The 18,240-nt window shown below is 37.3% G+C and overlaps 3 protein-coding genes and 1 pseudogene across 3 annotated transcripts; 3 read left to right on the forward strand and 1 right to left on the reverse strand.

Annotated features, from left to right (window-relative positions):
- Positions 1 to 450: 450 nt before the first annotated feature.
- psmb13a (proteasome 20S subunit beta 13a) lies at positions 451 to 4,242 on the reverse strand. Its single transcript, XM_042776323.1, has 8 exons — positions 4,106 to 4,242; positions 3,720 to 3,813; positions 3,499 to 3,596; positions 3,238 to 3,378; positions 2,986 to 3,101; positions 2,687 to 2,745; positions 971 to 1,122; positions 451 to 763 (listed from the first exon to the last, which is right to left on the reverse strand). The coding sequence occupies exons 1-8, from the start codon at positions 4,165 to 4,167 to the stop codon at positions 643 to 645; spliced, it is 843 nt and encodes a 280-aa protein (XP_042632257.1). The 5' UTR covers positions 4,168 to 4,242; the 3' UTR covers positions 451 to 642.
- A 68-nt stretch (positions 4,243 to 4,310) lies between these two features.
- On the forward strand, positions 4,311 to 6,042 carry psmb12 (proteasome 20S subunit beta 12). The gene is given in 7 exon segments (XM_042776325.1): positions 4,311 to 4,358; positions 5,144 to 5,170; positions 5,173 to 5,216; positions 5,299 to 5,430; positions 5,523 to 5,652; positions 5,906 to 5,918; positions 5,921 to 6,042. Coding segments are annotated over 7 exon segments (486 nt in total). The 3' UTR covers positions 6,013 to 6,042.
- Positions 6,043 to 7,923: 1,881 nt separating this feature from the next.
- LOC109111461 (proteasome subunit beta type-9-like) lies at positions 7,924 to 10,817 on the forward strand. Its single transcript, XM_042776324.1, is given in 7 exon segments — positions 7,924 to 8,192; positions 8,194 to 8,202; positions 8,434 to 8,501; positions 8,645 to 8,776; positions 9,603 to 9,732; positions 9,873 to 10,014; positions 10,497 to 10,817. Coding segments are annotated over 7 exon segments (657 nt in total). The 5' UTR covers positions 7,924 to 8,144; the 3' UTR covers positions 10,625 to 10,817.
- A 572-nt stretch (positions 10,818 to 11,389) lies between these two features.
- On the forward strand, positions 11,390 to 16,212 carry LOC122148784 (annotated as a pseudogene).
- The last annotated feature ends 2,028 nt before the right edge of the window (positions 16,213 to 18,240 follow it).

Consider the following 18,240-nt stretch of genomic DNA (forward strand, 5'->3'; position numbering starts at 1 on the left):
AATTGATTTCTTTTATTTGTCTATATGTTGTTTAAGAGTGTTTGTGATAAATATGATAATTTTGAGATTGTATGAAGAAAAGACTCTTCACAAAGCCGGTTGACCAATAAGAGCGAGAGTCTCTCAGCGTCCTCGGTATCTATGTAGATTTATCCGGTGCATGTTAAGACCAGGTGAAACGTTGCTAAAATGCGGAAATGTAACCGTGGACACACACGATTAATGGCGGGTTGTTGAGTTTAATGCATGCAACTTTTACATTATTGTTTTGAAAGCTCTTTAATTCGGCTTCAAACATTCATGTGCGCATATAAAATAACCAATAATAGCAATAGTGCACAAAATGTCCTTGGAATTTATTTGTGTTGCCTTTTTTCCCAAGTTCTATTATGTTTACTAAAACATATCTTTGTTTCTAACACATTTTAAAAAAATGATGTGCGATGCATATGCTGAAAATTGTAGTAGTTTATTGTTGATCATCAGTCCAGTCGCAGCCATGGAATTATGAAAACAAACATCTGACATAAAAACACATTTACAGCATAATCTGTCTTTTCCCGTTTGTTTGTCAAAACAGTAACTGAGTGGAAAGGATTGCTCTTGCAGATCACATTATGACATCACAGGGTATTTCATGGCTCAACTGGATCCTGCTGTCTCCATCATCTGAACTGTCTCATGCACCAACTCCAGCTCCAGCTGATTCACGGTTTTAGTTAAAACAGGTGTTGTACCTGGCTTATATTTGTACTTTGCCTGTCTGTAAAAGAGAGACAATGAGAGATCAATAAATTATCAATATTAGGCATTAGGCACAATTAACACTAACCTTTAAATATGCATTGAGCTGCTGTGACATGATATAATTGTATAAAATGTAAAAATGTGTAATTTTATAAAAAGAAAAAAAACCTCAAGAGTGACAAAAACACTGTTTTTTTTTTTTTTAATTAATTTATTTTTTTACCTCTTATAGTTATAAATGGACTCTCTGTGAGGTCTGATATAGTCCACCCCCTCTTTCGTAATCACACACAGGTCAATGTTGTTTCCTGATCCCAGGTCACTCATGATGCCTGCATGGATGGCATCACTTACCAGTGCCTTGGCCTCCTCCAGCTAAAGGTTGAATGAAAGACAATAGTGACAGAAAGATGTAGTTTCTTGCACTAAACAAAACGTAAAGTACAGTTTACACAAAATTTCTTTCGCACAAGCTTTTTCACACAATTTTTTTCATTAAATGAAGTCAAATCTACATTGTGATATAATATTGATATAATAAGTAATTCTAAAACCTTTCAGTTCATAGAATAACTTCTAATTTTGACTTTTATACTAATTTGTGGATAAACTAGCTTCTTTGGAATCAATACTTGAGAACTGCACTATAAATAACATTCCAAAGTTATACTTGTAAGTTAAAGCTTTCATTTCTACATATTTGAACTGAGCACACAAGTAGAATATGCTTTTCAAGTTAACGGGTCATTAATTGAGAAATCAAATTTTCCTTGATGTTTTCACATGTAAAAGGGTCAATGTACTTTAAAAACATCCTATGCGTTTCAGAGCTCAAAACTTCCTTGTTAGTCCAAAAACAGCTTTTTTTGAAACCAAATTCAGAAAACAACTTAAGATTTAGTCACATTATGACATAATAGTGCAACGAAAGCCTGCCTCTACAGATCAGATCAGATCAACACCTACTTCACCATCATCAGGTCTTTGGCCCCGCCCACTGTGTTATTAAGATGAGAAGGAGAGATGAGAGATACAGGATAACTGAACTAAAAAAACTACCTTCAAAAGGATCCTAATCCTAGGAAAGAAATTATTTATTTTTAACTATGTGGATGTCTCAGTAGAGCATTATTTGTTTCTTCAGTACATTTCACTGTGGGTTCTTTAATAAATCAGAGTTGCAGTTTCGGTGCAGGCTTTGCAAAGCAAATAGACTTTCACTGTAAGGTATGGACCTGATAGTAATACCACAACATACAGGCTAAGTGACCGTGTTCATTCTAATGCCTAATCTTTAATTATATACAGAAAGCCATCAAAAAATGCTCCCTTTATAATCCAATCACACATCAATAACATATAACAAGTTAATAATCATACACTCAACAAAAAATCCACAATGTAGCCTATCTCTTATTTACATTGTGTTTGCACTATTAGTTATGATGAAAGCATTTATGAAAGTGCGAAACTTGAGTTGCAATGACGAGATCACTGCACTCATGCGCTCAACAGACTGTCATTGGCTACAATGCTCATCACTGCAACCTCTTATGTGACGAGAGTAGATCTAAATATAATGCTATATTCATGATTAGTTAATCTCAATAGCTGAAATAGAAAAAAATACATAGTAAAGGTTTTTGAGATTGTCCTTCCAATGGAGCATTCAAATCAGAGAGCTAAAATCAAGGTAGACAATGGCTTTTTATTTCTAAATTATGACAATATTTGATGTAAAAATCATACTTACATTATAAGTGCACCTCAGGAAGCATTACCATATAATTAAAAATGCAATTTATGACCCCTTAAATGCTTGAACTAACTTATTGAGTGTAGAAAATAACTGTTGCATTACTTCACCTTGAGCTACAGGGATAGTAATATTGACAATAGGAAACGTACAATAAGGAGGTTCAACAAAAAAGCAACTTACATCCATGTTTCCTTTGAATCTGTCCTCTAGTATCCCCATAGCAGGCAGTTTACCAGATCCTTAAAACGCAGAAACAGCTGTGATTATTCACTTGAGAATTGATCACGTCTATGCAAAAATCTGTATGAATTTCCATTGTGAAAGCAGAACAAGTAACTTTCAAGACTACAGCTTTTTGAAAATCAGTTAAATGTGCAGCATTACTATATATGCAAAAGACAATATCACTCATCTGCATGCATATTGATCTGAATTATCACATTCTTAACTAATAAGTTTATCAATTGGATGTCACATACCCATGGCTAGATATGGCACCTTGTCAATGCTCCCATAAGGGCCAACCGTGTACAGGTGACTTCCAGTGCAGTCGACACCCCCTAAAATTAGATGAGCTCCAATCATACCCCGATACCTGAGAAACATTATCATAAGCAATTAAACATTAGAGAGAGATATCACATAAAACACAGCCTTGTACTTCAATGGTACAAACAAACATACATGATCGCGCAATGTTTGTGAGATAACAATACACAGTCTGCACACACCTGAAGAGCATGTCTTGTAGTATGTTAACAGCCATGACGACTCTTGGGTTCCTGCCGCTGTTCATGGAGAAAATGGTGAGGTTTGATGACAGCATATCTGTCGTCTTCTCTGTGTCTGCAGCCGTTCCTGCTCCACAACAACTAACAAGAATAAAATAGCATGATTTTTTATAAGTTTTATAGTTATTTACTTTATAGATTATGTACATCTGACATTCAATTGTTTTAAAAGCCCATATTTTAATCCTTACTGTTACTTACTATATGTTAGGTGCAATGTAGTGAATCTTGGCACACATTTTATCTGCCACTACTTCATCAGAGGTGGCTCTTGTGTCAGCTCCCAGAACTACACCATCCTATACACACACACACACACACACACACACACACACACACACACACACACACACACACACACACACATGTTTAGTGTGACAGACAATATATAACAAATTATCAAGTTTTGATATTCTGGTTACCTTATAAACCACTCCAGCAATGGTGGTGCCTGTTTTCATGGGTTTTGGTGCCTTGATTTTACCCTCTTCTGAGCCATTCTCCAGTACAATGTTTCTAAATGAAGGAGATTTGCGCATCATATAGGAGATTGCAAGGAATCGTAATGTCAAGACATAATTTTAAAAAGTTTAACAGAATTGATTTGATCTATGAAGAATCGATTCTTTCAAAAAAAATTGATCCTAGCTACGTTTTCTTTTTGAAGAGAAAGACCTGAAGTCTGAAGATACTTTCACTTTGGTTCCGACGCCATGAAACAATGGTTATAACGACGCAAAGATTATTTTCTGGATTTTACGCACAGCGTAATCATAATATAACTGTATCAAGCCTAATTCCTTCTTACCTTGTGGAATTTTCGAAGTTAAATCCAGACACAGCAGGTTCGAGGACGTAGGAAAGTGCCATGTCTAAAATCTAACCGGGAACTGTTCTCTTCATGCAATGCGCCTCGGTAACACTAGTTTTGCTGTTTCAGACGAGCGTGCGCACAGTCACCGTCGAGCGCGTACGCGGCGTTTATCCACAATTTATACGTCGAGTTTTTAAAAATGGACAGCCATCATTCATACTCACAAGTCAAAGGTGTCAGCACCGGCGTAAGTAACCTATTTATAAAGTTTTAAGTGATTTAAGCCTTTCGCGTTGCTTGGTGCGCTGATGCGAAAATGTTTTTAAATGCGCATCGGCGATCAGGCAGGTGACGTTTATCTTATCGCCTGAGACAATATTATAAAATACTCGTTTAAATATCGTACAACATCCATCTGTGTAGATGGGAATCTGCAGTTTAAGTGTAACCTAGATCAAAGTTACTTTCGCTTTCGTGGATAGACATTGTTGCATTGTCATGGCGAGGAGAGTCTTGAAATGTCCATTTCCATTTAGAGGTGTTTATAGTTTTATTAATGGACTGTCGCATAAATTCCTACTTAGTTTACGCATTTTCGTGAAGTATAAAGTGATGGTAGAGGATTTAGGGACAAAGTAAGCCTCCCCCTCGATTAATTTTTCCTTTGGCCATAGATGTCACTGAATCTCACCTCAACACATTTATTGAATGGCTGTGCTCTTCTTAATTTTGACTTAACATCAGCATTTGTGAGATATATTAGACATGAGCAGTTGAATAATTGTGATATGTATGTGTTTATATTATGCTGGACATTGAAAGGTACATTTAAATTTATTTATAAATTTGTTTATTAATTTACACATTAATTAACACAGAAATTAATGTAAGACTGGAGATTTATTTGTTATTTTATAATTATATAACATATGTTATAATTAATATAATTTTATATTATAGATACTTTTACTTTCAAACAAATATAAATAGCAATTACTTGGATTAATTATGATTGAATTTTTTATTTGTAAGACGACCATCCTTGCTGTCAAGTTCAATGTGGAGGAGTTATCATCGGGTCTGACTCCAGAGCTTCTATGGGAGAGTGAGTATTTTCCAACAAAATTGTTAATTCTCATAACACACACTTATACCTCTCATAACTACAATGTGACCTTTACCTACAGATCTTACGTGTCATCAAAAACCATCAACAAACTGATCCAGGTGCATGATAGAATATTCTGCTGCATCGCTGGATCACTGGCTGATGCACAAGCTGTTACCAAAATGGCCAAATTCCAGCTGTCTTTTCACAGGTCTGTTTATTTCTGTAGCATTTCTGCAGCATCCTAATGAAAAGTTTTGTAATAGTGTTTATAGTGATTAAAAAATCACTCTTTTATTTTAGCATTCAGATGGAATCTCCTCCCTTGGTAAAAGCTGCAGCATCCATCATGAGGGAACTTTGCTATAACAATAAGGAAGAGCTGCAGGCGGGCTTCATCACAGCGGGCTGGGACAGGAAGAAGGGACCACAGGTGATGCCCTGCTAAACACAAACTAAGACCATAATACACTTCTGCATCACAGTCACACGTGACTCTCAAATTATTGCATGCATGTAAATAAATAAATCCTATAAAACTAACAGCACATTTGCACCTAAAAAGACTAGCTGGTGAAAAGAAAGTACAGAAATATGATGCTATTGTCTGTTAATTCAATGTTATATAAATCTCTGCAATGCAGATGAGTGATATTGTCTTTTGCATATGTTTTGTCTTTGCACAGATATACGTCGTGTCTTTGGGAGGAATGCTACTCAGTCAGCCTTTCACTATTGGTGGATCTGGCAGCACGTATATCTATGGTTATGTGGATGCCAAATTCAAACCTGACATGAGTTTAGAAGAGGCTATACAGTTTTCCACAAATGGTGAATAGAATTGGAATTAAAAATATATTGACATTTATTGTGCAGTGAATAAAAAAGAGCTGACTGTTTGTGTCTCCACCGCTTTGGGCTCTGGCTATGGGCCGGGACAATGTTAGCGGCGGTGTGGGTTGTCACCTGGTTGTGGATGATCACCGAAGCGGAGTGGTCAAGCATGTAGTTGTTCCAGGAAATAAACTGCCCAAAGTTCCACGATGAGTAGAACACAAAAATGACCAAACTGGACAGTTCTACAAATATAACTACATTGTGACTAGACGTGTGAAGAGTTTTCTGAAGAAAATATTTTCTTTACGCCCTTTGTAATAAATATATAAAAGTGTTATTTTCAGTGTGATGTCCCTTCTTGCATATACAATCGATATTTTGTCTGGTTATGTTACATAAACTGAACTACACACTGAGAATATATATGTCCACACAAGCTATACAAAAGAGCTGCTTACAGAAAAAAAAAAAAAAAAACTGTGTATGAAATAATCTAAAAATAAACTGGTGTATCAGACTGTGAAATAAAGAATGATTAGTAATGATAACTTTAAGTAATTACGCAGATGAGATTAGTAAGATGATTTTAAGTTTCAAGCATTAAATTGAAATCATTACGCATTTTCTACATTTCTACTCAATTTGTGCAGAGATTAAAACCCTAATTTAGACCTATACATAATTAGTAGGATTGTGATATTTACGACGTTTCCTCAATTGTTAACCTAATACCAAAGTAGAAGAAAAATTATAAATATGAGTAAAATTCAAAGGTATAAAATTAAGTAAACATGATGAAACTGACGTTCGCAGCATATTTGCAGTTTTATTTGCACTGTTGATTTTGTATTCAACCGTAAACGTATAGTTTATTTTCTATTCAAAATAATCCATTTGTACTCAGAAATTACACATTGATTTTTACAGTGAAGGTTCTGTGAGAAAAAAATGCTTCTAACAGAAATACAGGGCACAGACAAAGAAACTTTAGAAACCATGTAAGAATGCACAGTAAAACTGGTATGGTGGATGGTCTGTATAAATTACATTAGATAGTCATAAATATTGAATACATCTCTTTTTTTTACTTTTTAAGATGGTGTTTGAAATTACAGCCTAATCAAATATAGACACGAGCTCTGTGTGAAGCTGAGCACAAAGGGATAAGTAACTCTTTTCACTTTCTGTTATAGACAAAAATGTGAGGAAATAATGTAGGCGCATTAAAATACTGCAGGCCTGACAAAAACAAGTCTCTTTTCGCAACCTAACTCATTTTCACTCGCTATAAGAGCTTCGCGTTGAGGTCCGCATAGAGCTATCGAGTATCGAGTCTCTTCTGGCGTCTCAAACGCAGGCAGGTTTGCACAGGACAGGTAGTAACTTTCATCCATTCAAAATGTCGCGGTTTTAGGAAAATGTTTCCAGAGCAGAATGGCTATCTGACGTAAGAAGTCACAACCGGGGTAAGTTATAGCTCTGGATGGGGTTATAAAAGACTCAAACGAGATAGTTTATTTCCAGTGCTTAAGCATTGACTCATGTATATTGAGTGAAACGAGTTTAAAATTGTAAAAGCTGTTAGATCAGACTCGTGACATGCTTGAGCAAACTTAACATTACAGCGTGTAAAGTAAGGCTTTTAATAACAAGAAACTTACTAAATACAGGGCACAGACAAAGAAACTTTAGAAATGTAAGAATGCACAGTAAACTGGTATGGTGGATGTGTCTGTATAAATTACATTAGATAGGCATAAATATTGAATACATCTATTTTTTTACTTTTTAAGATGGTAGTTGAAATTACAGCCTAATCAAATATAGACACGCTGCTCTGTGTGAGCTGAGCACAATGGGAAGTAACTCTTTCACTTTCTGTTATAGACAAAATGGAGGAATAATGTAGGCGCATTAAAATACTGCAGGCCTGACAAAACAAAGTCTCTTTTCGCAACCTAACTCATTTTCACTCGCTATTAAGAGCTTCGCTTGAGGTCCGCAGAGCTATCGAGTATCGAGTCTCTTCTGGCGTCTCAAACGCAGGCAGGTTTGCACAGGACAGGTAGTAACTTTCATCCATTCAAAATGTCGGAGGAATTGTTTCCAGAGCCAGAATGGCTATCTGAAGAAGTCAAAAACCGGGGTGAGTTATAGCCTCATGGGCTTAAAAGACTCAAACGAGATGTTTATTCCAAGCATGGACTCATGTATATTGAGTGAAACGAGTTTAAAATTTTAAACCTGTTAGATCAGATCGTGACATGCTTGAGCAAACTTAACATTACAGCGTGTAAAGTAAGGCGTTAATAACAATTGCCTGGCATGTTAATTTGACATGAATGAGATATTGCATTTTTTTTTCTTTTCATATTAGACGACCATCATCGCGGTTACTTTTGACGGAGGAGTTGTTCTTGGATCAGATTCGCGCGTGTCCGCGGGGTAAGAGACACTTGTGCTGTAGTTTATGAGAAGATGTAGCCTTGTAGTCATTGTTTGACAGCCATAGTCACATTTTTTTCAGTGAATATTTAAAACAAGATACTTGAACACTAAAATGGTGTTTGTTTTGACACTGTTCTCAGGGAGGCAGTGGTGAATCGTGTGATGAACAAGCTCTCCCCTCTCCATGACAAGATCTACTGTGCTCTGTCTGGATCAGCAGCGGATGCTCAAACCATTGCTGAAATTGTTAACTACCAGCTGGATGTGCACAGGTATTCATCACCAATGTCCTGTAGACTGTGTGCTTTCACATCTGTAGTTTGGTTCATTTGGCCCGGACCAAGGGCAAAAAATATATATTGTAGCATTTTTTTCAGCCGTTTTGGTTTTACACTGATTGCTCTGGTCCGAATCATTTGAAACGAACCAAAATGCAGTCACGTGACAACATCCACATCACTCGTTGTTGGCCAGATGTGTCTTTGAATGTAATTCATAAACTGCTTTTCGACTGGTCAGAATTAACGTGCGGGAAAATTCCAGTGGAACTCTAAACAAAGAGAGCAGGAAAAGCCAGCAGACAAGACGGTGCTTTTTTAATAAGGTCATCAGACCAAATATTCTTTGAGGCTCCACAACTCCCAAGTTTGTCCACGAGCTGGCATGGATGCTAAAGTGCAAACTCTGTCAAGAAACACTGGTCCTCATCCCATAATGCACAGCGCGGCTGACTACGTCAGAAATGCGCAGTTCTTTTTGCATTTGGGTCTGTTCGAGCTTGGATCACGTTCTCCGCACAAACAAACTGCTCAGTGTTAGTTTGAAAGCATACCGAGACCCCCTCTTCAAGGAGGTCTCGGTACGCTTGTTTGGTCTGCTTTTGGTGCGTACCTAAATCCAATCAAACTGCACCAAGAGAGACAACGAACTCTGGTGTGATTCAACCAAACTAAATGAGGCAGGTGTGAAAGCACCCTAAGATATTAGGCCATGTACTTATTGATTGGTGTTAAATACTACCAGAGGAAACATGCTGCACACATTTTCCTTTTTCTCAAAAATGATATAATAATATACTTGAATAATGTATTTTGACAGTATCGAGGTGGAAGATGACCCACTCGTATGCTCTGCTGCCACTCTGGTGAAGAACATTTCATACAAATATAAAGAGGAACTATCAGCACATCTTATTGTTGCAGGGTGGGACAGAAAAAAAGGAGGACAGGTTAGCTCACTTTTGGTTTTATTAGGCCTAGACTGAGGAATATTATGCATAGGAGTTCAGTGCAAATTAAATACTGCATGTTTAAAAGTCTAATAATATTAATATTGTGTATGTGATCATTTCTGCCTCATTCCAAACAGGTCTATGCGACACTGAGTGGTTTGCTGACCAGTCAGCCTTTTGCTATTGGTGGCTCTGGGAGTTTTTACATTAATGGGTTTGTTGACGCAGAATACCGAAAAAACATGACAAAGAGAGAATGTCAAGAGTTTGTAGTTAACGGTAAGTTTGCCAGTGCAATGTACAAACACATACAGTCTTAGAGAAATGTCCTGGTGATAATATAATATATTCTAAATATACTAAATGCTCATTTTAGTGCAGGTGGTAGACCAGTCAGTTCAAATGACTAATTGAAGTAAATGATGTAGAAATGGCAGGGAACTTTTACTGTGGAAATAAAAATACACGTATAAAAATATGTTAAAGAGACAGGGTCAAGTATAACAAGAGAAGTAAAACACTGAGTAAGTATAAAGATGTGCAGCTGGCATTATGCATGTTTTAGATGTGGCCTTAGTGTTTAGAATTGTCCCATGTGTGCCACTTTTATCAATGTGGTTGATTCAACTCTAACATTATCTCTGCCAAGATGGACAGTCACTCCTGAGGAGTGTTGCTTCTCATTCTTTGTTAATATCTGTTTAATGACTGTATGTCTATGAGATATCAAAGCTATCCCTTCTGTCTCTGTCTCTCTGTAGCTCTCACTCTGGCGATGGGTCGAGATGGCTCAAGTGGAGGCGTTGCATATGTTGTCACCATTGATAAAGATGGAGCAGAAGAGAAGTGCGTCTTAGGAAATGAACTGCCCAAATTTTTTGATCAGTGAATTAAAGGACTTTGCTTTTATATTAAGAAGATTGACATGTATATTTGTAACCTATAGCAGGACAAAATACTTTGAAATTACGAAAATGTTTGAATTGTTGATATTACAAACACTTGCAAATACATAAACAAACACACACCCTTATGTGAACAATGTCTTTCAAAATTTGATAATAAAGCATATTAGAAAGGTGTATGCTGTTTAATTCTGACACAAAAGCTGATTTATGTAAAAACATTTGTTGATTGTTTTATAAGCAGTAATGGATTGTAGGCTTCTATGAAGCTGTCTAAAGGTCTCTGCTCTTATGACTCATCATTTGCTAGGCAGAAATGAAGGCGGTGGGTTATAGAGCAAGGCTCCTTGTAAAAGAGAGATATATGTTGCTCCTGAACCATGTGAATAGCCTAATAATTATTTCCTAAAAAGATTTATTAATTTGTCTTTAAGATACAGACTATATTAGGCAATTTTTCTGATAATATTATTATGGTATAGCCTAACTGCTCCATCTGGAGGTCATTAAAAATTTTGTGTAGCCTATCAACTGACTTGATTTGTGGTTTTAAAATATATGAATGAGTGAAGGTTTTAATGAACGCTTACGCAAAGCGCAGCCTTTTTTGTTGTAGGTCTAAGTGGGAGGAAATCCCTTATCCTGAGAAACTGAAAGTAAAAGCACAATAATGCCGGTGTCCTCAAATGCCCCGGCGCTGTGTGAAGAAATGATTACCTCGCACACTCCATATGAAAGTAGCAAAAACGTTACCGACAAGAAAATATTCGAGAATAGGTTCGCTTTGTTCATCGCAGGTTATTTAGCCGACGCAGGCTGTACATGCAACATGCGTAAAGTTTTGGTGTTCGCGTGTGTGTTATGTGTAGACATAATAATAGTTTATACTCTGGACCTCGGAGGAACTTTGCTGAAGTCTCGTACAAGAAACCTCGACTGTAATCTGTTTCGCCAGTGGGCTGAATCCGCACTGCGATGCACGCTTCTGTCCGCAGGAGCTACTTTATATAAAGATGCGGCAGATCCATTGATGCGCAGATGGGTTACAGTCCACTGTTTTATCGGTTCGGTTTACGAAACCGGGCGCTTAGCGCTGTTTGACAACTATCGCCTTGACAAGTTTAATTCGTGGCTTGTCGGTACCGTCGCTGCTGCTTTAGCCTGTCTGTTTTGGGAGGTAACACTGCCTGACACTAATGGAGAGAGTAACGGGAAAGAGCGCAAACAGAAGGCTCGAGTCCTCTTCATCCGGGTCATCCGTCTGTCCAAACCAGACTACTTAATATTGTGTGGAGCTTTTGTCTTTCTGACCTTGGCTGTGCTATGTGAGTATTTTGTTGTATTTAGTCCTAAAATAAAAGTATAATATAAACCTGCTTTGTAAAGTAGCCTATTTTTTATATGTTTCAGGTGAGATGTTCATCCCACTGTACACTGGAAAGGTGATTGACATCTTGGGTTCCCATTATCAGTGGGACAACTTCAGATCAGCTATCATTCTCATGGGATTATTCTCATTGGGAAGGTTGGTACTGCAAAATAATGTGTTTTGTATTACGAAACTGCTATTTTAATAATGAAGACTGATTTTTGTTATTCTCAGTTCTTTCAGTGCTGGTTGTCGGGGAGGCCTGTTCATGTGTGCAATCAGTAGCTTCACATGCAGAATCAAGGTGAAACTGTTTGGGTCCCTTGTTAGGCAGGACATTGGCTTCTTTGAGACCATCAAAACAGGTAGATCAAATGCAGTTTCTGCAAGTTATCTAGACTTCAGGCATCTTCAGTTGCTCTTTTATACTCAAATTCTTTCCACTGAATTTGTCTTTCAGGTGATATCACATCTAGACTCTCCACAGACACTACTCTGATGGGTCGGGCTGTAGCCCTGAATGTCAATGTCCTTCTGCGGACCATGATTAAGACCCTGGGTATGTTGTATCTGATGCTGAGCCTCTCGTGGAAGCTTACACTACTGATGCTGATGGAGACGCCGCTGACAGGCTTACTGCAGAACATATATGAAACGCATTATCAGGTATGGGGTTAATGAAAATGAATGTCATTATGAATGATAGATAATCATTTGTGTGCTTTTGAGAATGATATCTTATATCAAGTTTGCATGCCCTTTTTAGAGGCTCTCAAAAGAAGTTCAGGACTCTATGGCACATGCCAATGAAACTGCTGGGGAGGCAGTGTCAGGAATCAGGACAGTAAAGAGTTTCAGGACAGAACTTGGTGAAGCCCATCGCTATGATGTCCGCTTGATGGAAACCCATAATCTGAAGACCCGACGGGACACAGTCAGGGCGGTTTACCTGTTGGTTAGGCGGGTTAGTGAGTTTAGTCTTCAAGTTAATATGTGTTTATTTTCTTTGATGCAAACTTGTTGATATGGAACGGCATTGCTATAGATAGTATCTTCTTGACCGTTTGTGTGGTTTGCAGATGACAGAAGTGGGAATGAAGGTGGCCATGCTTTACTATGGGAGACTCTTCATCCAGTATGGACAGATGAGCACAGGGAATCTCGTCTCTTTCATCCTCTATCAGCAAGACCTTGGAAAAAACATTAGGGTATACCTTTATTTTAACAGAGGGATTTCTCTGTTGACATGCAGACATTTATGATCCTCTATGTAAACCTGCTTTGTGTGAAATGAATCATTTTTAGCTTAAAAAAAAGAGTAATAAAAATTTATCCATCTCTTTCCAGACTTTGATCTATATCTTCGGAGACATGCTGAACTCTGTAGGTGCGGCTGGTAAGGTGTTCGAATACCTGGACCGAAAGTCTGAAGTCAATATTGATGGTAACCTGCAGCCCAGTGATCTGAAAGGACATGTCAGCTTTCAGAACCTCACCTTCTCGTATCCCAGAAGACCTGACCACAATGTGTTAAAGGTACAACTTTTAGACTTAAGGATCAATTCACTTGATCCCTGTCAAGTTTGAGAAGGCAATTCACATGAAACTAAAATATGAGTAAATATGGTAATTAAACACATAAAGGTCTTTTTATTTCTTATATTTTCTTCAAAGGGTTCATAAACTAAGGAGATAAACTGTATGTATAGATAGACAGTTGAGTGCATGTGTGCATACATTTTCAAACATATTGTGTATGCTAATTCTAAAAAAAAAAATTAAATTACCTTCATTTTTTGTTTGTTTTCAGAACTTCTCTCTGGAGTTGAAGCCGGGTCAGATGACGGCTCTGGTGGGAATGTCAGGTGGGGGAAAGAGCACCTGTGTGAGTCTGCTGGAGAGATTCTACCAGCCTCAGCAGCAGATTCTGTTAGATGGACAATCACTGCAGAGCTATCAACACAAATACTTGCACAGCAAGGTGACTACTCTGAAAGAACAAGCCATGCTAATGTTGAACTGTAGATTATTTACTATCTATAAGTCTACTTAAACTACAACCAACCAGTGCAATGCATAGAACATATACTGTAAATAATCTTTTTCAGATAGCAATGGTGGGTCAGGAGCCTGTACTTTTCTCTGGCACTGTACGAGACAACATTGCCTATGGTCTGCCAGGCTGCTCAAAGGAGAGAGTAAAGGAGGCTGCCAGCAAAGCCAATGCCCATGCTTTCATCTGCAAACTGGAAAATGGCTATGACACAGGTAAATGAACTGTTGTCACGACCCATTGTTATTCTTGTGTCAGTGGCTAGAAAGATTCTGATTGGGCAAAAAAATTAAAGCAAAAAAATCTAAATTATTTTCTACTCTTAATATCTGTGAACATCAGAATCGGTAGCATTCATAGCCTTTTAGTTATGCATCCTACACCCCAACAAACTTAGCCTGAAAAGGTTTGCTGGTACACTTGCTAGACTAGCAAAAACCAGCCTGGACTAGAATGCAGATACATTATTAGTCTAAGATGGATTTTAGAATTCCTGATATTATCAGCAATTCTGGGTGTTTTTTTCTTTTGGATTTTTGTAGCCACTCCATTTATTATTTGATAAGGAAGGTTTTAGCAGCTTGGTTCACTTGCTAGACCAGAATAAGCCAGCCTTGGCTTAAGATGGACTTTACATTTAAAATCATTCTAGAATTCCTGATATTAAAGGGATACTTCACCCCAAAATGAAAATTTTGTCATTAATCACTTACCCCCATGTCGTTCCAAACCTGTAAAAGCTTTGTTCATCTTGGGAACACAATTTAAGATATTTTGGAAGAAAACAGGGAGGCTTGTGACTGTCCCATAAACTGCCAAATAAATAACAGTGTCAAGGTCCAGGAAAGTATGAAAAGCATCATCAGAATAGTCCATTTGCCATCAGTGATTCAACCGTAACATTATTTGCATACAGCAGGTGTTTTCCAAAATGGCGCTACGGTGATGTGGGGAGACACAGAGGAGAGGAATTGTTGAATAAAGTCGTTATTTTTGTTTTCTTCTCGTTCAAAAAGTATTCTCGTCGCTTCATAACGCTACGGTTTAATCACTGATGGCAGACTATTCTAACGAAGCTTTTCATACTTTTCTGGACCTTGACAGTTTATTTTACTTGGAACAGTCACAAGTCTCCCAGTTTTCATCCAAAATATCTTAAATTGTGTTCCAAAGATGAACGAAACTTTTACGGGTTTGGAACGACATGGGGGTAAGTGATTAATGACAAAATTTTCATTTTGGGGTGGAGTAACCCTTTAACAACAAATTCTGGAAAGCTTTCTTTTGGATTTTTGTAGCCACACCATTTATTTTTTAGAAGGTTTTAGATTTAAGCACACAATGCCACAGTCTTAAAATCCTGTTTTCTTTGTCAGATGTGGGAGAGCGTGGAAATCTGCTCTCGGGAGGTGAGAAGCAGCGCATCGCTATCGCCAGAGCTCTGATCAGACAACCTCAGGTGCTCATACTGGATGAAGTGACCAGCTCTTTGGACACTGAAAAGTGAACAAATGGTAAAATATGGCTATTCAGTATGAAAACACAAAGGCGTATGTACATATGCATGCACAAATCCGTGCTTCCTTTAATCCTACTATCAAAAGAGTCCTTACATGTTTTGTTATTCCACAGGTTCAACAGGCCCTGGCCTGCTGCCCCACCCAGACCTTGCTTGTGATTGCTCATAGGCTGAAGACTATTGAGAGGGCGGATCAGATTGTGGTTATTGACAGTGGGGAGGTGGTGGAACTGGGTACACATCAGGAACTGATGGACAAGAAAGGAAGTTACTATAAACTGAGAGAGAGGCTCTTTAGTGATGATAGCACAGCCAACCAATTACGAGAGAACTCTGACACTGTAAAAGACCAATAGGCTGTGTTAAAATAATGTGCTTGTTCAATATTTATACAAATATACTATTACAAACTTTTGTAAATATAGACATATAAGGGGGGTTGTTACCCGTTAACCATTATCACATTTCTTAAAGATCTGTGGTACTGAACTGTGGACTTGTACAAAGAATAAACTCAGTGACGATCATTAGTCAAAATGTTTTATCAGCAAATAGTTTTGATAAATGTAAAATTCTGGATTTGTTCGATGCTGTGATATGTAAATGTGAATAAATATTGGGTTCTTGCTAATCTGCTTTTTGTTCGTTTGTTTTATCCAGTCTGATTTCAGATTTTAGTGTCATCATTTCCTTGTCATAGATGTCTGTTCTGTTTCATAACTGTACTGAATGAACATTATAATATTAAACATTACAATATTAAATGTCTAACAGATGTTGTACAGTTAAAATTGCAAACTGCACCTCGTCCATAGCCAAGCTTAGATGTGGAGTCCCACAAGGCTCTATTCTTGCTCCCATTATATTTTCTCTTTATATGCCCCCACTGGGTAATATTTTCAGAGAACATGGAGTCTCAATCTATTGTTTTGTGTATGATATCCAAATTTACTTGCCATTAAAAAAAGGAGACACAAGCGATTTTGAGATATTGGCAGCATGTTTGAACTGGATGTCTCTAAATTTCCTGCATCTCAAGGAATTGAAGACTGAGATTATTGTGTTTGATTTAGCGTTTACTTTAGCAGCTACTTTAAAAGCCAAGCTCACTCATCTTGAGCGCAACATAAAAACCATGTTAAAAACTTGGGCTTTACTATGGACAGTGACCTTAAGAGCAATTGAATGGACAAGCAAGTCAATTCAAATATCAGGTCCAGTTTATTCCAGCTTCGCCAAATCTCAGAAATTAAGCCATTTCTTAATTTAAAGGATACACAAAAGGTCATTCTTGCTTTCATTTCATCACATTTGGATTACTGCAGTTTGCTTTATTTTGGCTTTATTCAATCCGTCTTTGCACGACTGCAATTAGTACAGAACTCTGCTGCGAGGTTATTGATGCATACACATAAGCCGGAGCACATTACGCCTATACTTGCTTCCCTTTACTGCTTGCCTGAAAGTTATAGAATTGATTTCAAGCTTGCTCCATCATATCTATCTGACCTCATTTCTGTTCAGCAGCCCCCTAGATCACTTAAGTCAGGGAATCAAATTCAACTCAAGGTACCAAGAATCATACTAAAACACAGGGGTGATGCAGCCAGTCCCTTAGAAATAGTCTACCACTACACATCAGATCAGCACCCACTCTGTCTATTTCTAAGTCAAACTTAAAGCTTATTTCTTCTCTCTGGCTTTCAATTTTTTTTGTATGGTTAGTGGGTAACTGTGTTGCTATGGGAACTCTGTCTTATCTTTATTTAGTTAGTTTAGTTTTACCTTACAACTATTAAGCACCATGGTCAATGTACATTGTACATTGTAATTATATGGTGCTATATAAATACAATGAAAAATAACAAAATGACAAACATATCAGCTCATGCCATGTGCTTAAATCAACTATTATATTATACAAAACAACAAAATATTATTAATCTGCTGCAGCGGTGAATTTTAGTTTTTAATTTGTTTACAAAAACTGTTCAGAGTTAGCATAAAATGAATGTTTTCTGAATCAAGGTCAGAAATGGTGCACAATTGATTTTGCAAAAGATTTTCTTGAAATGCCCAAACTGCTCGTCTTGTTTGCTGGCACTCTGCCTGGCAGCACCTTTTTATTATTGAAATAGTTACCCTGATTAGAATATATGTCAGTGTAAGTACATCACACACACACACACACACACACACACACACACTAAACGTAAATGTTAAAGTTATTGTGTTTGTGTAAAAACAACTTATATTATAATAATATACAAATATAATAATAAGGTTTTGAGAATGCTAAATGCATGCATTTTAACTGATAGTGATTCTAAAGAACATAAACGCAACATAAACTCTTCCTCCTATATTTGAAAAATAAAGGCATAAAAATTCAGTCTGACCTAATTTAAAAAAAAACAGCAGTGCTCCATAAAATTAAACTTCCGTTGCTGTTATGACCCTTATGTAGAGCAACACATAGTTGCACATTGCTACGTATAAGTGTAAGTGGGAACTTAATGTCAGATTTAGACGAACACAAAAAATCATTTACATAAGCTTTGTGGTAGCTTTTATTTTGGAGCGGTGTGGGCTATATCAGAAGATTAACTACCAAACAAGCTAACTCAGTTTTGCTGGAAAGTCCCTATTGTTGTTTCAC

The sequence above is a fragment of the Cyprinus carpio genome, chromosome A19, assembly GCF_018340385.1.
Source record: "Cyprinus carpio isolate SPL01 chromosome A19, ASM1834038v1, whole genome shotgun sequence".
Taxonomy (NCBI): domain Eukaryota; kingdom Metazoa; phylum Chordata; class Actinopteri; order Cypriniformes; family Cyprinidae; genus Cyprinus; species Cyprinus carpio.